At 35.3% G+C, this 21,610-nt stretch overlaps 1 protein-coding gene across 4 annotated transcripts in view; it reads right to left on the minus strand.

The window, feature by feature from the left end:
• Positions 1-18,078, minus strand: part of LOC117410817 (zinc finger protein Helios) — a 50,394-nt gene extending 32,316 nt beyond the window's left edge. For 2 of the 4 annotated variants that reach the window (XM_059032558.1, XM_059032554.1), the window contains exons 1-2: positions 16,485-17,114; positions 6,240-6,288 (exon numbers count right to left, since the gene is read on the minus strand). In XM_059032558.1, coding sequence (XP_058888541.1) covers positions 6,240-6,273 — 34 coding nt within the window. In that variant the 5' untranslated portion in view covers positions 6,274-6,288; positions 16,485-17,114. The other 2 variants (XM_059032557.1, XM_059032555.1) reach the window with 2 other exon arrangements.
• Positions 18,079-21,610: the final 3,532 nt, after the last annotated feature.

Below are 21,610 nucleotides of genomic sequence, written 5' to 3' on the forward strand. Positions count from 1 at the left end.
TGAAAGGAAAATAAACCTGACACGTTATTTTGCTTAAAAACAAAAAAGAAACATCTGAGGTGGACGCACGGTACCAGTGTGTAAATTGCACACTTGAGTAAAAAAATGTTTAATATAAAATCCTGGATGATGTAGCAAGCCTGAGTGTCCTATGGGACACACCTGTAAAGGAGATGGGCTGTGACTTTAACAGTGTACAGCATTATCCCTGTGAGCCCAGTCCCTGACCACATTCCGGCGCCTCCTTAAAACTCACCTCTTCAAACAGCACCTGTAGAACTCCTCTGTTTGTATCCTGGGACACTGTCACCCTTCATGTAAATGTGCTTTATTTTGCTCTTATCTGCCCCCTATTTTACTGCATTTAATCCTGTAATTCAGAATACTGTAATCTGCCAAGTGTTTAACCTGTAGTACTTTGTATTTAATCACATCCTGATGTAACTATCACTATTTAATCATATCCTGGTGTAACTATCACTTATCTGCTGTATTATTGAATTGTGGTTTGTCACACTTGAACAAAAGTTATTGTATTTCTTGCTCTCATTGTATTACTTGTATTGTAACACTTGAAATGTATTTGCTTACGATTGTAAGTCGCCCTGGATAAGGGCGTCTGCTAAGAAATAAATAATAATAATAATAATAATAATAAAAGTAAATAAACACTCTGGAAGTTTTTCTGTAATTAAGGGTGTATAAATCACAGCACATAATTAGATCCCTGGTGTCCAATATCCACTGGGAACATGGCAAGAGGCTTCTACATTCCCAGAGCTCTTATCAAATTACCAGACCAGTCAAATTGATAAGACTGCAGATTAATCCTCACCGGGGTTGACATTACAAGACGTAATCCATAAACTGCCATAAAAAAGACAGCAGGTATGACTGGGAAATCCCATAGTTTTGGAGATCAATTCTATTCCATCAATTCTATTACTGGTGGTAAAACCATGCAGGCTCATGGGTTGATTCTGTGTCGTCCTGACATGCACAGCTATGGTGCTAATGTACAGTAAATGCTAAGGTACTGTAAGCAGGGTTATCACTGATTGCACAACGATTCAGCCTTTGCCTTCTGTGCAGCGAGCACCTTAGAAGCTCCATTGTGTCAAACTCTATAAATAAAACTTGTTTGTTCAAAGCAAGATTTTGGGGAACACTTGTGTTTGATTGTTGAAATAAATGCAGGCTTTCCTGGGGTTGCTGTAGCATTGGAAATCTCCAGATTGCTCAGTATATCATGGAGTGGATATTGTTGGATCTTGGTATGTTGCCTTAGGGGACATGTTACTATGAATTGTGGCTTTCAAGCCTTGGGGATGACCCTGACAGATATAAGTGCAATCGGTTTCATCGCCATGGCAAAAACTGACAGCCGTGGACAAACAATAATAGAACCTCCCTGCCTGTGCTAACTTGCTAAATCCTGTCTAATTCCTGCTTCAAGCAGCTGTATCCCCGAAAACTCTGACATACAGTCTTTCATTCTACTGGATGTCAACCTGTTACAATGTATACGGCCCACCTTCAGGTGCATGGAACCAGACCATCAGTCAACAAACACATTTATAAACGCAATCAGACAGCCAATCAGCTGGATCACATATGCAGAGATCTTTATCAAGAGTACTAATTTGACTTGATACTCTTAAAGACTTTTTTGTAGTTCACAAGTTAGCTCGTACAATAAGAGACAACCACACACACAACACGTACGAGTGTGTTCAAGTTTCAACCCATCATCAATAGCAAACGTGCTTTTCTGTATGGTTTTTTTTTTTTGTTGTTGTTTTTTTAACTTCCGGCACCACAGTTTATCTGTTCAGCTACAACCAACACATTTGCATCTTGCATCCTCATTAAAATATGTGTTAATTAAAACAAACTCCCCTTGTGGTGAAATCCTCATTAAAATATGTGTTAATTTTTCTCCCAACAAAATTCCCCTTGTGGTGAAATCCAATTCTAAGCTAACATTCTTACACAAAGAAAAGAGAAATGTGCTGGGTTGTGAAAGACGGGCCTAAAAAAACACTTTATCATATTATTAAAACATGTAGTAGTTGTTGAAAGAAGAAACACAAGCACACATACACACTCAAGCACTGTACCATAGTATAAACCATTTGAACAGCAATTAAAATATTAATTGAAGTCACTGGTGCAGTACTTGAAATGCTATAAACCCCAAAATGTTTTGAAAATTGATGTTACTTAATTCATATGGTCCAGTTTTATACCTGGACACAAGAAACTTAAGTTCTGTTCCTACCATCTAAGACACTGACTGCACTTGCAAGTAATTCAGCCTGACAGGTATGTGCTGTACTGATGGTTTACATTAGATATATGCAGTAAATAACTTTAGGATTGTTGGAGTCAGATCTAATGTGATCAACAGTACATATGCTGGTTAATTAAATCAGTATTGGGGTTTGTCACCTTTTTAAATGCACTAAATACAGGGTATCTGATCAGAGATTGATGCAGTGTTTATTCATATATGTAATTCATCTTAACTGTAAAATAGTTTTATTGACAGACAAATGCTGAAAATGTGTAGTTTATTTTTATCTTATCTGGCAAAAAGTAAAAAATGTAGTCATTGTATTGTTGCTGTAGAATGTACTGTATGTATGTGCATGTACAGTGTACTGTATGTGCCGTGCCACTGAAATGTTTTCCGTGTAATCCGTGTAATCCGTGTAATCCGTGTGATCTCCCCTATGGCTGTTTCAGAATTCTGAATACAGAAAAAATGAATTACTGTCTGTGAGTTTGACTTCTTATAAAAAAAAAAGTAAAGATTCGCCCCACTCTGTTTAACAGTGGGTGTAAAACTCTGAGTTTTAACTGTGAACTCTAGGCGAAGCCTAAGAGGTGGGTTTGTAAAGGACATAATTAGTGATATGAAAACCATGATTCAGAACCTCTGAATTTGAGTCATGCCAAGTGGCTCTTTCCCTGATGTTACTGAATGGCTCTCAGCACAGGCCAATGCAGGGATGCACATTCTAGTTTTCAGTAGGGAAAATTGAGACAGTAGAAACACTGAACTGCACCAGTGAACTACACCAAGTCTCCAAGTACATGTGGCATCCTTCCAATCTGCTCTTATACTCCACAGCAGCACCAGCAAAGAGAGATATAAAAAGCAACACAATTGTATGTTTTCTGTGGACAGTGTTGCAGTATCAACGTAATCAAGGATTAGACATGGCTCAATATTTCCTCCTTTTCTTACAACATTAAGACCGCTGTTTTTGCACCAGCTACATATCAGTGCTCTGGTGCTGCCTCTGCTGGCATTAAAAGAAAGTCAGTGTGGATTCAGGAGCAAGCGTTCTGCACCTGGTACCGTACCAGTCTTATGGTATCACTAGGAAATCTCACTGGAGCCAAATTAGATAACTCACTAGGAAAGAAAAAGAGTGGCTTTATCTCATCTTACAAAAATGTAGCTCTTCATTTTGTATTAAAAAAAAAAACACTTTCAGCTGCCTTACTGTACTCAGGACCCAGTTCAATTCACTTTTAGTTGAGTGAAACTATAAAGACCGGCAGACAAAAATACAGAATGGCCTTAATAGTGGGTAGGACCACGTAACTCCCAGCACCTTGCTTCAGCTGGCGTGTCTGTCCAATGTTGACTTCTATGATTTTGGCCACTGCAGCACGTCTGTTGCCACAACAGGTCTGCAGAGTTTACCCGTCATGACTCACTAGCTGACACAGTTGTGCTTTTATGGCGGTGGTTTTCTGCAAACAATGCCATTCTAGGAACACACGGGAGACTGTCCCGAAGAACACTTTTGACAATGCAGCCACAGTGTTCAGGGACCAACTGGTTGCACAGGCATACACGTTAATGCCCCTTGTGAAGCCCTCTTTCAGTCTGTTGCTAAATCAGATTAAAGGATTGTCTCATTTTAACTATATTCTTATTTTTTGGGGGGGTCTTTCAGTGCAAATTGATTTGGTTTGCTTATTTGGATTTGATTAATATATATATATATATATATATATATATATATATATATATATATTCAGCCTTGGCCATTGACCACCAGGGTCTTCATCACTGCATCACTGCAATGGGATCCTTCAGAACCTCACACAATAGAAGACAGGTTTAATGCCTCATGCTGGAGCATTCACCACATTCTGGCCCAGAAGAGTAAACAAATGAGCTTCCTACCAAAGACAGCCAACCAACACAACTTTCTGCAACACAAAGCTGTTCCTTGGAGATGTCCCTCCCAAATACAGTACTGGCCTGGCTGCAGGCAAAAGCTAGTCCATTCTAACAATATGTTGTGTGTAGTATTGTGTTAATACACTTTAACAGCATAGTAAATCACACCTTCTTGAGAAGTTGCAATTATTCAAACCGGGCTCTTTTTTGCAAACAAGCAACATGGCAGCTCCCACTGCAAAGTAGTCCATTCCTGGTTTTAGTATGAGTTTAATGACACACTCAAGCTTGTTACCTATATGATGTGGCTAATCAAGCTCATAGTAAAACCTGTAATGGGTAAAACTGCTATAAAGCAGGAGTCTTATTCTCTCCCTGATACAGTACATGCCTTGATTCAGTGGGTTCAAGCAGCTGGTCATTTATGCCTGGCTTCTCTCCAGGGGTTATTTCTTTGCCACGAGGATTCCCCTCCACTCAGCGGCTGTCCTTCCTTAATCACTCACCCCTGACCAGGCTGAGTCAGCCCTGCCGGGGGGCAGCACCCACGGCATCTCATTGTGAAAGCCACCTGCGTTTAACAACCTTGCTGTGTTACTGGTCAGTTTCCCTTCCGACCGCTGCTTTGATAAGAAAGCATTATAGATGCTTAAAATCCCAAATTGGAAAGCCCCACATAAATTTGTTTATTTGTTGTTTTATGCATCAAGGCCAAGGGCCATTCATTATCTGATTAAACAAGTTTTGTTTATACCTTAGCAAAGATAAACAGCAATGGCAAGCAAGGCGCAGACCTTACTGAAATATATTAAACTGGGATTCATCAATAGTCACCGTGCACTGTGTATGTATATGTTGAGAACAGAAATAAGACCATGTAGGTAATAATCTGTGAAATATAGTAAATTTGCAAGAGTAATTGAAGACAAAATTGTATTAGTCTGGTTGTGCTCCGAATGGCAGACTTGCTGACTTAACCCACAAAGACAAGTCAGTGTATAGTGGATTATGTAAGGCAGAAACCAGAAACCTAGGTTTCAGTCCATGCAAGCTAATGACAGCTAAATACTAAGATGGTGCTTACCATGATATGTGAGGTTTAGGAACTCTAACCATCTATTTTGAATAAATAGCACCACACCTCTAATAATGTATTTTATATTTTATATTTTTTTTAAGGGGTGTACTTTTGTGTTTATTTCTGTTAAAAGAAATTGCTGTTAAAAGTTATACTTCTGTGGTGCCAAAAATACTACCACTAGAGTTATCTGACATCCACTCTGAAAAACATCTTATTTTGAACATCAAAAAAATGTGCACCAAAAAGAGGTGTTATGTCCTGCTATGAAGTAAAAATATACAGTGCACACAGGAAATGAAAAATATCTGAATATTATTTGGCACTTGGCGCACTTCTTTTCATTAATATAGAGTAATGGTTTTATATGTCTTTCATAAAAAAATAATTATAATAACAAATATATTTTTAAATCAGAATTAAGAATTACTTGCATACAATCTGAATCATAAGATTAAAAGTATAATTTTGGCATATTTTATTCTCTCAAAACATTGTGAAAATTAAATTACTGTAAGTACAAATATACTGAACCACATGGCATATTTACTTTCTAAATCATAATCACAAATACTGTTTTACCAGGTCAGTAACCTTAACAAATAAGTAACTGTGCTTTATCCTGAAACAATGCTGTTTTAAAATGAGAAGGTGAACGTTTAGTAATGTGTTGGGGGGGGAAAAGTGTTGGGGGGGGGGGGGGAACTACTGTATAAGAAACGACTAATACTACTACATATAATAATAATAATAATAATAATAATAATAATAATAATAATAATAATAATACAGAGTGACCTGAATTAAATGGTAGCCAAAGGTATTGGACATTTGGGTGCTACACTTTTTCAAGACACATATCTCATTAATTAAAAAAAAAAAAAAAAAAATCAGTTCTGAGGTTGACTGGCTGGTAAGAAGGTTTTACTGTAATACATTATTAAATTTACAACTTACTAGCAAGATAGCCATCTGTAGCCTCTGTTTCCATAGTCAGGGGGCAGGGCTGTAAAAATCAAAGCGAAACACCTGATTAGTTAATTCTTTTTTTCATTTCTTGCTATTCTAAAGTTGTGCTGATTTAAGTTGTCATGTGGTCTTTGTCAGTAGTTCTGCTATGGTTTCATTAGGGATGTACACTGGTATTAATAATGGTACCCCAATGACATACTGTACAGTAACTCTAGGAAAGAGTCTCCCAACCAGTGCTCCATGAGGGCATCTCAGACAGCACCTTAAGACACCTTAAGATGCTTTAACAACTAAGCCCATTTCCACGTACAGGATCCGAACAGTTACAAAGCATTTCAACAACATCTATTCCTAATATTGTTAAAGCATTGCATGCTGAAGTAATCCATGCTTGTAAACACGTGCCTATGCTTGTGCAGCTTGCTGCAGTGTATTAATGTTGTTTTGCTTTAGGAGAAGTATCAAAAACATGGAACCCACTGCCTCACGGAGTTGCATTAGGTTTCCAAATCCTGTTTTCCTGCAAGGACAACCATCTCCCTCACAAGTAGAATCTCATAGTCCTTCTCACTGTTTCACGACTTCAGAAATAACCGCCATCTACAACTGCATAACACCCAAATCACATCACAAACGAGATGTGCACGCTATTTTTCTTTTTGTTTCTGGGACTGTGAAAGGCTATTGACAACAGCAATGCTGGCAGTTATTGCCAAATGGTGTAAAATTAACCTAATTCAATTGGTGTTTGCTTTCCACTGTTGTGTTCCAAGTACATTTCCCAGAAAAATACTGACACAACTCCACTTTGCTCTTTACTTGATACACGATGGGATACGAATTCAAGGAGGTTTGGCAGCAGGCAAAAGAGATGCCTATACTAACAACTTTGTCATTTTGTTGAAGTATTAAAGCACTTACTGTACTAGTAGGGGACAGTAAGACTATCACTGCTATCCAAACCTGTCACTTACTGTCAGACAACTCACTTGGCAGCAAACGTATTCCCTATAAATGACTGAAAGAAGACATGTTCAAGCATGACATTTCATAGGTTCCTTTAGAAAGATATAAAGAGCAGAATTCTGGTGAGCTCATGCTGCCAATTTCTATTGATTATTCAATTCAATCAGGTTTGTATTAAAATCCTCACAATTTCAGATCCTTTCCAAGGTGGCTTAAATAACAAAACTAGAGCAAACCTTTGAACACTGCATTTCACACCTTAGCGACCCAATGTACCAGACTTTTGTGTCTCAGACCGCAGTTGACTAGTGATTGACAGAGGAAGATGACAGCTGTAGAAAGGTGACACTTGATAGGCCTCCATCAATTGTTGAGCCAGCTCTATTAAACAGAACAGTACAGGGTGTTACGCAAGATGAGTTTTACATGTACTCGGGGCGTGGCCACTTTATAACGATAACCATACACTGTAGCTAAAGCCAGATAAAACAAAAATGTACAGAGCCAATGATAATGGCAGTTAATAATCTGTCTTTTTGCAGTTTTGGAGATTACAACAGTAGATTTCACATAATCCAGAACTGGATACATTTCAGAGTGCAGAGAACAATCACCACTATTAGACTTCACTGTTAAAGGCAATACAGTTTGGTTTCATCTTTTGGCATCTGCTCAGCTACAAAAATCAATCATTAACCAGTGCTTGTTTTAATACATTTCCTTACTATTATTATTGGCATTCCTGGCATCCACAGATTTGCCAAGACACTCTCGTTGATGTGTGTTTTTATGCAGTGACCTGGTGCAATGTTTTTTTTTCTCTTTTTCGCATACATATCCAAGCTGTTGGGAATTCCAGGCTTGATTTATCTGGCAGTTGTCTGGTTTTCAGCTGGTCATGCAAGTTGAGTAATAGCTGTTGAAGATCTAGTTATGCTGGTTCAAGAAAAAAAACTAACAAAAAAAAATACGTCCCCCTATTGAAAAATTCTTATGTCAAGTGATAGCTGTACAGTACACACTTGCATATGTATCTAATTGCTATAAACGTGTCCTGATGTTAAATACAGCAGCTGGGAAACCGGTAAATGTGGTGCTCACAATCCTAGCTCCTTATCAGCAGTCGCTAGATTTTTCAGCAAGGAATGTATGATTTGAGCTAAAGCAGCTCCTTGTAAACACTGTAAGATGTCTAAAATACATATATTTATAAAGGGTTAAAATGCACATAAGATTCGTACAACAAGTACCCCTGTTTCAAACTGGTATATCTAGTTTTAGTTTTATTGTTGGGTGTGCTTGCTGGCTCACTGCTTTTGTTGGCAATCCCAGTTAAAAAAAAGGGATTTTGTTGTGAGGTGTGATATGGCTGGTGAATGTTGAAATTGCAAGGGGGCTGACTCCATGTATGTTCTTTAAAATAGAAATACTTTCATTTCATATACAGCTGTATTTAACACAGTGTGGACCGGATAAGGGTTACAGCAAGTGTAAAGACTGCAGAAAGACAAGCAAAAGTATGATATCAGCACAAATTATATATTTCCAAGGCTTCCTTTGAGTAACATACTGTAAATGGTGTCACTGCAAGAAAAAGCATGTCAACAGACGAACAAATATTGCACAAACGAAAGGCTCCGAAAACACTGCTTTGAGTTGTAAAGAAACAATTCTTTCCACAAGTTGCTAGGTTTAGTGTGCAGTTTCCACCTAAAGTCAGAGACAGGTTAAGCTTATATTCCGTTAGTGCGTCAACTTCCAAACCGGAAGACAAAACAATATTTACTTCACGCCCGGCCGCATCAGGATGCCATTTCGATTACAGTTCACTTCTGATTACCCAGAAGTCTATAAGTAAGTTAAATGGAACACCACCTGGTCCCAATAACACATGTATTTTTGTTTTTTTTTAATTAAGTTAATTTGAGTTTTGGAGTTACAAAAATCCAAACAGGCAAGCTGGACTTGTTAAGCCTTGCAATGTGTCCTTTTTACTTGGTCAAATCATATATATATAATATGAAAAAAGAAAAAAATAGAAAAGGATATTTCAGGTACTTAAAAAGGTAGAATAATTGATTATAATTATCAGGATGTTTCAGACTACAAGTCCTTCATCGGCTGAAAATAAAAAAACAGTGCTTTAAGAAATTGATAAAAAACAAAACAAAACTTTTTCTCAAACTATATATATATATATATATATATATATATATATATATATATATATATATATATAGGTCACACGTTGAGAAATTACCAAGCTATGTTAAGGATACAACACAATTTTTAAAAAAACTTGAATCACTAAAGCACAACCTTCCAGCGAATACCTTTTTTTGCATGGTTGTAAAATCCTTGTACCTTGAGGATCATGAGGTGCTGAACATGATCAGCGTAGTTTTAGAAAACAGTTATTTTACATTTGTTGATAAGAATTACAAACAAAATGATGGTACAGCAATAGTATCTAAATTAGGAATGCATTTTGCTAGTAAATACATGGGGAAATGGGAAGAACAATTACTTAGAAAATCGGAAAGAGAACCTTTAAAATACATTCAGGTTGTAGATGATATTTTTGGGGTTTGGACATATGGAGAAGAATCTCTTTTCCAGTTTCATAAAATGGCACATTAAACAGACAAGAAAAGAAATATGATTTTTAGATACCATAGTAAAACTTGAAGAAGGTTCAATTGAGACTGACCTCTTCTGTAAACCTACTGACATGCAGCATGTCCTCTGCACATCCGATACACACTAAAAGGGCAATCCCAAAGGGTCTAGGAATAAGAATACGAAGAATATGCTCAAAAGAAAGTGACTATGTAAAACAAAGAAATGTATTAAAAACAAATCTTAAAAAAAGAGGATACAAAGAAAGAATTATAGAGACGGAGTTAAGAAAAGTGGATAAACTAAAAAGAGATGATCTACTAGATTATAAAAATAGAGATAAAAAGGTCAAAAGAGTCCCATTAGTAATGACTTACTCTAAACTTTTGCCTAATATTTCTAAGTTAGTTTGGAAACACTTGCGGATTCTACATAATTCAGAAAAATTGAAAAAAGTATTTCTTAAGGCCCCAGTTGTAGCATTCAAAAGAGAAGCTAATTTAGGTGATATTTTAGTTCACAGTAAACATAAAGAATAATTGACAGAATAGGTTCTACAAATACTTGCACTAGTACATGTAAAGTGTGTAAATACATGGACAAAAGTAAAAATATAATTAAACATAAGAACACCACATATCCACTAAAAAACTAATATCTACTGTAAAAATAGTAATGTTGTTTATGGAATAGCCTGTGAAAAATGTGATGAAATAAAATATGTTGGAGAGACTGGAACAACTTTATATAAAATAATTCAGAACCACCTTTCATGAATTAGAAATAAGAAAATGAATGAACCAATAGTACAGCACTTCACCAGTCAAGGACTTGACATAAATGATGTAAAGTTTGTAGTATTAGAACAGCTAAAATTAGACAATGCGACATATAGAAGAATAAAAGAAAGTAAATGGATAAATAGACTGAACACGATTATGCCAGCGGGACTCAACAGAAAAGAATGAACTAAATTAACTCCAGTAAACATATAACATTTAAATAAATAAATAAACAAAATTCATTCAAAAGTTGTGCATGCTGATGGGCTGGGGAGGTCAAATCAAGGCTGATCCTCAGAGCCAGCATTGCATGAAAATATAGAATAAATCACAGATTTAAATATAAACAATAACAAGTAGTTGTCATAAATACCTCCAATGTTTTGATTCAAACACATGCTCCCTTGAGAAAGATATGTACAACATATCAAAACGTTGGGTAACTGGCTCTTTGATATATATATATATATATATATATATATATATATATATATATATATATATAAAAATTCTGGGACAAATATCGGAATATTGGAACAAATATTTTTTGACATGTATTCGGATACATAAATCAGATGTTCGTATTCGCTTGAAATGATAAAAATACCTTGCACTTATTTACTGTCTCACCAGACGTTGCGCGACAGTTTCAAAAATGGTAAATGAAAAAGAGCTCAGTGTGATATGCAAGATTAATAAAACAAAACACAGGATCAACACAGCAGCTTTTGAGCCTCGATTTAAATGTTTTACACAGCAAAAAGTAAACAAACCAGATTATGCGCGCGCACGCATAGTGATCTCTATGGAAAGCCATCTGGGACAAAAAAGTGTTGTGCTGCTTTAGAGCGAGCCAGAATCTCATGGGACAGAAAAAAGGCAAGCACGTCATTCTGAAATGCCTCGCTTTACAGTGCCCAGCTTTCTGGAAATGTTGTGTAGTGACTTTTATTTACATTTTATATATTATATATTTTTTGTTGCGACTTTCTGTTATGTGGAATATAATAAACGAGAACCAAAGCGGTGAGCTTTTTTTGCCCTTCACTTTACAACGCCTTTTCCACATTTGTTTTATTTGAAGTGTTTAAAGTTAAATGTGTTGATCCTTTGTTTTTTTTATATATTAAGCTGTTTTTCATTTGCCATTTTTGAAACTGTCGCACAACCTGGTGAGGTGGTAAATAAGTGCAAGGTATTTTTGTCATTTTTAGCGAATATGAACATCTGATTTTTGTATCTGAATATATACACACACATACACAAGGTGATTAGAAAGGTGCATGGTGAGTTGATGTGATTAAAAACTTACTTTCTAATCATATATATATATATATATATATATATATATATATATATATATATATATATATATATGCAATAAGGCCCGGCTGGGCGTCCGTATACGTCGAATATACAGACGCCTTGGGGCGATGAGATGTTTAAGGCAAAAAATTATTAGTGTTTTTTATTAAATATCCTTACGCCAAATAAAGTAGTCCCATGCATAACTTTGAACTACACATTAAGTTAAGATGAGTAAATTAATTCAATTAAAACAGAAAAGAAAGTAATTAATTTTTTTGATAGTGAGCACATTGCCATGAGGAATAAAAATAAATTCAACGACGTCTCGGTTTTCAGTAATTTGTTCAAGATCTGTGTCAGAGAGGGGTGGATAATGTACACAAGTTTCTTTCTGTGTTTTTGTTTGGCGTTTACAAACCGCTAAAAATACAAGTCAGGGTGAGTGAGCATAAAGACAGCGATTTTTTAAATTATTATTATTTATTTTTTTCTGTTTTGCTATCTTCCAGTTCATTTAATTGTTCTTCATCCAAATCGGCATGTCTACTCACTACTTTAGGATTTTTTGCAGGTAATTGGTCACTCATAGTTATATAGTTACTGCTGTACATCTGTAAGTGAGTGTAAGCAAGCTGGCTACAGATACTTAGTTTAAATTCTGTGAGGCAGTGTAGTGATTTAGAATATGTGACAAGGCTCCAACTGTCCATATCCATCCAATACACGGACAGCTGGAACCTTGCTCGACCAATCACATTGCTTGTTTCACGTTCCATTACAAGCCCTGGAATGTGTGTGTATATATATATATATATATATATATATATATATATATATATATATATATATATATATATATATATATATATATTGCTCAAAAGAGCCAAATTCCGAACGTTTCGGTATGTTTAACATACCTTTGTCAAGGGAAAACAAACAGTGGAAGTATTTATAGGCTTTGGATGTCATGGCAACCACACTCATTTATTTATATTTAACTCTATTAATGTGATTGTGATGTCATTCACCAACATACTGTAGTTGATGATGTAATGATCTACTATTCCTTTCTGTTTAAACCTTCTTCTATGTTGTACATTGTCTAATTTAATTTTTTTCTAAAACTACGAACTTTAGGTCATTCATTTTCTGCTTGTTCTTTGTAAAGAGCTGAACCACTGGTTCATTTACTTGTGTATTTCTTATGTTTGATAGGTGATTCTGTATGCGTTTGCATAATGTTGTACCTGTCCCTCCTACATATTTAATTTTATTACATTTTTGGCAAAATATACCATAAACAAGGTTGCTAGTTTTGCATGAGGGATTTTTTAAGATTGAGGACTTTTTTTCTCTTTTTATACATACATATATATTTATAGCAGTATTTATAAGTATATCAGGATTTAACCCTTGTTGATATACTTTCTTGCTCAACCTTTCAATATAGCTACAGTAGTGTGAATAGAACTGAACTACAAAGCATCTAACAGTTGTAGTTTTTAAAAAATAACACAATATAATTGCTTGCTAACAGTCTAACTTGGCCAAGATAGATTTCTGCATGCAGTCGTCGTCAGGGGTTGTTATGATTGCAATGTACAGAAAGCTCACAAGCTTGTCTCCTGGTTATCACCCCCCTTAATCCCACTGCATGATCATAAACAAGATGCAAACGGCACAGAGGGAAAAAAGAAGGATTTTGAAAGCATCATTGTTTTTCAAATTAAATTAAACTTTTTCATTAAAAATTTGAAGTAGTACAAACTTCAAAATGTCATTCATTCATTCATTCATTTATTGACTTGCGTTCAATACGTTTAATAATTAAGTATTAATTAGAATACTGGATGTCAGACAATTCAAAGACAAAACAAATACTCCCCTTAATCCATGTAATGTGTTTTTGACGCCTTCAGAAACTGGCTAGTATGGTTGGTTGTCAGTATCCTACTGTTAACATGACAAATGTGATTTTTGATTTAAATTAGTTTATGCCACAGTGAGGATCATGTGCTGTTTCAATGTTAAGTAAAACATCAGATTTTTACAATATTTTTTTGTTTTGGCAAAAGATACCCAAAGTCAGTTTAAGAGCTTTTAAAATCAGGCCCAGAAACCCCACTGCCCCCTCCCCAAACCAGAGTCCGTACCCCCCCCCCTTCAGATCATGTAAAATCACCACATTCTGAACAACAAAAAAATGAATGTCTGCTGAATTCTAACTGAACCTAACTTTACTGATGCAACGTCCAATGCTCAGTAATGTGAAATCTAATTCATTTATTAATAACTGATATTGCTGCAGTTGCAGCACAGCTATGTAAAAGAGGTACTATCTAAGTGGGGCTTCTGAGTTTCAGTCTTACCCTGACTTTTTTACTCTCCTTAAAAATTCAATTGATACCTATTAGCCATTCGTGTCTCTCAATCACAACTGAGAAGCGTGGTAATAGTAAAATTGATTTAATTAAAAAAAAAATTCTGTGAAATAACTAAATTGGCTTTTAAATTGTAAGTCTTACTTTTTGATGTCAAAGCAGAAGTGACTCAGCTTTATGAATGTACAGTTATGCATAACAAGTGTAATAAAGTGTGTCCGGCATCAAATACTTTATGTTTCATTATAGCTTTAATAAAGATTAGTCGCTTATCAGCATATCTCGTTTGTATATTCTGCTTGTAAATGAAATATTAAGGCTTGGTCAATTTAAAAGCCCATTTAGTTGTTTCACAGAAAAAAACAAAACATGAATTAAATCAATTTTACTAATACCACGCTTCTCAGTTGTGATTGAGATACACGAATGGCTTAACATGTATCAACCGAATTCCTAAAGGAGAGTATGAAAGTTGGGGTAAAACACGGAAAATCAGAAGCCCCACTGTATGAATAAACATGTATAAGTAATAAATAAATAAATGCATAAATAAAAGCAAAATGTAATACATGTAAAACTCATAAAATGTCCATCTCAACTCAGGTCATTCTACACTTAACTGTGGCTAAAAATATGCATGTCTCATACCAATAACTTTAGTAAGCACACAGGAAATGTGTTTGTTTTACAGACAATATGTTTATTACACTATTCAACAATTCATGCTTTTGACATATTAAATACTTGTATTGTACTTTACTGTATTGAGACCTTTACAAATTCACTGTTTTCAATATTTAGTGAAAAAAGAGGGTGAGCACTGAATCGATGTATTACAACTGCAATATGACATCTACAGTAATATGGTTGCATCAACATGTAGGCTACAGCATGTCAGATACAGTAACACAAGCCAAAGCAACAAAATAATACTGGAAACCAATCTGATTAGAACTCAAAGCAGCTTTAAAACAGACTTTTAAAAAAGGAGTCACAGAAGCATACATGAATCAAAGGTAAACAAGTCCATGCAATCGAATGAGAATATTACATTACCCAGTTGTCAATTAAATACAGCTTCACAACATACACACTCTTAATTTGCAATCACTTTTCATTTCCCTCCAATTTACAAACACAAATTTTCATAAATAAAACAACAAGAAAAAAGTATTTTACAAATGTGTAGAAAACTTCTATACATGCAATACTTTATTTAATCCAGCTTTAAACTTTATGGAGAACTGATTTTGTAAGTAGCACAGCACTGTTGAACCTTACTCATCTATTTCTTTGTATGGGAAAAATGATTTCACTGAGTTCCCTAAACTCCAGGCACTGATCAGAAAACAAGGGGATTCCCATAAAATTCAGGATAACTGAGTTTGAAGAAGCCAAGAACATTAGTTGGGGGCTGCTGTTGAGGTGTTGCCACTGCCATACTTGTCACTAGGCATCAGTTTTTACAAACACAGACAAAATATGCACTATTATTAATTGCCAAAGACAACTCAATTGATGGTAAAACATGGTTTATTTCTTTCCCTTGCAAAAGACCAATATCTGTTATAACAAGCCTACGTGTACTGGTTTAAGAAGTTTCTAAATTGGTTCCTATGTAAATATTACAACATATTGTTTACTTGTAAACACTACTGTACTGTTCTCCACTGTAAATATTCAAGTCAAAATGACATTCCATAAATACATACATAAATAAGACTCAATAGTTGTCACCACCCCCATTGATGCATTTTAAAAAGTTATTATATAGTTTTAATACAACATCACTGCTAATTGAATGATTAAAAAAAAAAAAAAAAAAAAAAAAAAAAAACTATTGTAACATGTATTCAATGTCTTAATGACACAGCATTAAATAAATAAATAAATAAATAAATAAATAAATAATACAATATGTATGGCAATTACATGTTACTTAAAAAAGTATAAATAAATAAATAAATAAATAAATAAATAAATAGTAAAAATAGTAAATATTGATAGTAAAAAGTATAAAGATCGATTGATGCATATACTTGTGAAAATCTTTTTTTGTTTTGTTTTGTCTTTGTTACCCTGCTATATACAGAGCAAACTCAATTCAGCTTTGTATTTGACAATGTGTTGCACCTGACTGTCAATAGCTAGAAAGCGATTTCGGTTTTACTTACAAGACAGCTTCAGTTCTTCAATTCAGAAATAACACTTCCCTGGTTAAAGCGGCAGCTTTCTCTCAGTTTTTCCTCTTATTGTACGTGTTCCGTTTTGTGTTTATTTAAACTAGTCGGGTCGGGTTCCCTTCCAGCTTTATAAACGAACAGGTTTCAGGATCCAAAGTGCTTCCAAAGCAAGGCGCTTTTTAGTAGAAGAGTCACCAAATGGAACGATGACAGAACGCCCCCTCAACAATACCAAAACATGAATTTGAAAGATTGCTATCACGGCGCACACTGTCAAGTTAGCTACATCAGCTATCTTTTGAAAGTTGGTCTGTTCTTCCTTTTTTTTCCTCAAAAACTTTGTCAAACAAACAAAAAAAGTATCTTAAAAGAACTGCTAAAGCTTGCGTCAGAACGAACAGGAACAAACGCGCTCTTCAACCAGCTAAATGGTTAATAGCGGAGAGAAAATACCTCTGCAGAAAGTTTTGGTTACTTCCTCTGATCAGATAAATTGAAGGTTGACATCATTTCCATTTAGCTAAACCACCCCTTTAGTAACTTGCCAGACACAGGACTAGTCGCACACCTGTACATTTCAAGAAAAAGGCAATGCAGGTACACATACAATTTGAATAACTGATAAAAATCAATACCTACATGAACTTTTTCTTGTTGATTTTGCACCGTTTTATGGTACACACAGCAGTTTTCCTGAGGTCAGTGCAGCTATAGTAAAGGAACAAGACGATAAAAAAAAAAAAAAAAAAACTTGATCCACCGGTTCCTGTGAAATCTGAGCAAGACAAATAAATACATTTAAAACAAAAAAGAATCAGTCCGTATTTCAAACTGAAGCCAGCTTCTTTAGCTTGTTTTGGCCGGAATTAAAACATTAAAAAAAAGAAAGATTCAGAATACCTCTCCTCAACTATGTAGGTGGGATTCATCTGTGCAAGTATATTTACAGTACAAAAGTATTGATTTATTATTCAATTACTTATACAATGGCTTGCCATTCATCACTATCACCAGTCACGCACAATGCTTCGTTTGATAATGATAGGGGTAGTTACTAAGACGTCGTTGCATGTAATAGTTTTTGTAAGAATGACAACATTGATACTATACTGCTGTCAGGTACAACGCAATAAAAGGTACGGTATTGTACAGGTGCTGCCTTATCTTATTGCAGTCGTATGCGTCTCTCTGTCGTTTCACGTTGTCTCATTGTATACAAACACGCGTCTCCCTTAGTGATGCGTTAGGGGAAGCAGACTGACAGCAACCTAATAATTAATAATATACAGTGTCGTTTGGCTCATGTTGTTAAAACAGAAAACATCCTTTTACCTTAGCAAGGTAGGAGATACAACAGTCCAATCGCCTTTTCTTTGAATTTATGCATTGCGGCAAGGTAGTTTATTTTATATACACAAGGACTCTTAAGGTAATGTGTGTGTTGCTTTAGTTAATCCTGCTCTTACTTCCTCCATCTTCGACGTCAAAGCAGGCAGACAGGCACGCAGGCAAGCAAGCAGTGAGGTTAGTCTGGGAACTTGCTCAAACTCAGAGAAACGGATCGACCACCACAGAGAGCAACCTTCGAACACTCGGTAATCGATTACAGTATTTCAGCGCCGGGGTATAGTATTGTACTACCACCACAGTACAGTGACGTTTCTAGGTAGGTACTATGTAGTTTGCACACACACAAAAAAGGTTTCATTTAATTTGGGATGGTTTGTGGGAAAGCACGCCACCTATGCTTTGAATGTGCGTACTATTTAGTGCAGGTGTCAATCCGGCTTTATTATTATTATTATTATTATTATTATTATTATTATTATTACAAGAAAATACCTTACTAGCATCATCCATGTATCTCAATTAACAATGGCCAGTGTTTCATAAAGTTTTCCAATGAATAGGATGTGGATTTCAATCCATTAGACACAGGCTATAAAGACCAGCATGTATTGCATGCACATTGAATAACTTTTTCTTATATCTGCTATGGAATTTGTACCTTGATTGCCAATCCTATTAGTATTACATTAGTATTAGTAGTCGTCGTAGTAGTATTTCCTGAAGTTATCATTATTTCAACATTTAAAGTGTGAAAAAGTGAATACAAATATGCAATTTAGGCAATTCAAATGTATAAACTAAATGTGTCATTACTGTTTTAGTATATTTAAGGATAACCAATAGCAAAATTCCCAGAAGGCTGTTATGCCAAATCTACTCCTGGGTCAATTTATCACCAATAGGGTTGCCACCTTTTCCACAGATCAAACCCGAACATATTTCTCAGTCAGCCTAGGTCTATCAGTCAATCAATAATCATTCCAAACTGTACAGTTTAACACAATACCACCAGATCTCAGTGCAAATCAGTAATCATTCAGAACTGCAGTATACTGTAATACAGTTTAACACAATACCACCAGATCTCAGTGCAAATCAGTAATCATTCTGAACTGCAGTATACTGTAATACAGTTTAACACAATACCACCAGATCTCAGTGCAAATCAGTAATCATTCTGAACTGCAGTATACTGTAATACAGTTTAACACAATACCACCAGATCTCAGTGCAAATCAGTAATCATTCTGAACTGCAGTATACTGTAATACAGTTTAACACAATACCACCAGATCTCAGTGCAAATCAATAATCATTCTGAACTGCAGTATACTGTAATACAGTTTAACACAATACCACCAGATCTCAGTGCAAATCAGTAATCATTCAGAACTGCAGTATACTGTAATACAGTTTAACACAATACCACCAGATCTCAGTGCAAATCAGTAATCATTCTGAACTGCAGTATACTGTAATACAGTTTAACACAATACCACCAGATCTCAGTGCAAATCAGTAATCATTCAGAACTGCAGTATACTGTAATACAGTTTAACACAATACCACCAGCTCTCAGTGCAAATCAGTAATCATTCAGAACTGCAGTATACTGTAATACAGTTTAACACAATACCACCAGCTCTCAGTGCAAATCAGTAATCATTCTGAACTGCAGTATACTGTAATACAGTTTAACACAATACCACCAGCTCTCAGTGCAAATCAGTAATCATTCTGAACTGCAGTATACTGTAATACAGTTTAACACAATACCACCAGCTCTCAGTGCAAATCAGTAATCATTCAGAACTGCAGTATACTGTAATACAGTTTAACACAATACCACCAGATCTCAGTGCAAATCAGTAATCATTCTGAACTGCAGTATACTGTAATACAGTTTAACACAATACCACCAGATCTTGGTACAAATCAATAATCATTCTGAACTGCAGTATACTGTAATACAGTTTAACACAATACCACCAGATCTCAGTGCAAATCAGTAATCATTCTGAACTGCAGTATACTGTAATACAGTTTAACACAATACCACCAGCTCTCAGTGCAAATCAGTAATCATTCAGAACTGCAGTATACTGTAATACAGTTTAACACAATACCACCAGCTCTCAGTGCAAATCAGTAATCATTCAGAACTGCAGTATACTGTAATACAGTTTAACACAATACCACCAGATCTCAGTGCAAATCAGTAATCATTCTGAACTGCAGTATACTGTAATACAGTTTAACACAATACCACCAGATCTCAGTGCAAATCAGTAATCATTCTGAACTGCAGTATACTGTAATACAGTTTAACACAATACCACCAGCTCTCAGTGCAAATCAATAATCATGCAGAACTGCAGTATACTGTAATACAGTTTAACACAATACCACCAGATCTCACTGCAAATCAGTAATCATTCTGAACTGCAGTATACTGTAATACAGTTTAACACAATACCACCAGATCTCAGTGCAAATCAGTAATCATTCTGAACTGCAGTATACTGTAATACAGTTTAACACAATACAACCAGATCTCAGTGCAAATCAGTAATCATTCTGAACTGCAGTATACTGTAATACAGTTTAACACAATACCACCAGATCTCAGTGCAAATCAATAATCATTCAGAACTGCAGTATACTGTAATACAGTTTAACACAATACCACCAGATCTCAGTGCAAATCAGTAATCATGCAGTATAGGCAGTGTCGGTAAAACGAGACAACATGAGTCAACATGTACTCAGATTTGGTTTGGGTTTTTCAATGTTACAAATGGCTACGGCTAAATATGTAAAGCATGTTATACATACACACATGCATAGATATGGTTTAATTACCATTATATATCGTAATTAAAATGATATTTTATGTATTTTTGTATTTACTGTAAAGGTTGTGTATTTAATCACACGCAGATCAATGTAATGTAAAGCATCCAGAGATGAGAATAACAAAAGCAATACAAGTATAAACATTAAGATTAAATACCAATAAAAACACAAAAATATGTTTTTGTTTTTACTCTGTTGACTCTTAATCGTAAAATTGAATTGTCACGTTACTCGTTTATGACTACAGCTGGGGTGAAATTTGGCAAGGAAGCAACATGACAGTGCCATATTCACTTTGATTGAAGTCCAGGGTGAAGGATTCTCAGACCTAAAATCCTGCGAGTCCTGAATCCCACATCAGCTCAGTACTGTATTGGATTGCTTACATCACGTGGATATGTTCGTTATCCCCATTATTCAAATGCTGGGGAAAAGCAGAAGTACTAAACAGTACATTTTTAATAAGATAGTGAAATTCCTTTAAGAAACTAATGTATGTCAAAAAAACATCTTAAAGGAAGGTTAGTGTTTCTTATGCATTTCACTTAAAACCGGACATTAGGACATCCAGGCTTGTTAATTTCTGCCACCCGGACACAGATGCAAATTCCTGGACTGTCCGGGTCAAACCTGGCAACCCTAATCAGCAATTTTGGTATATTATCTATATCTTAAACTACTTAACTAACTAACCACATTTATCAAATTGAGTGCTTAATCACATGACTGTCCCACTATTCTCAGAAATCTGATGTCATTTACAAGAAAAAAACTCTTATTAACTAACACAAAAAAACGACAACGATTGCCTGCGTAAACACACTTGTACAGTAGGTGTACATCATGCCAAGATTAGCAACCCAACTTGTTGGCATGAATGCACACCTTTTTAACGCAGTTGAGAATGAAGA

Source organism: Acipenser ruthenus, chromosome 10 (genome assembly GCF_902713425.1).
Source record: "Acipenser ruthenus chromosome 10, fAciRut3.2 maternal haplotype, whole genome shotgun sequence".
NCBI lineage: Eukaryota > Metazoa > Chordata > Actinopteri > Acipenseriformes > Acipenseridae > Acipenser > Acipenser ruthenus.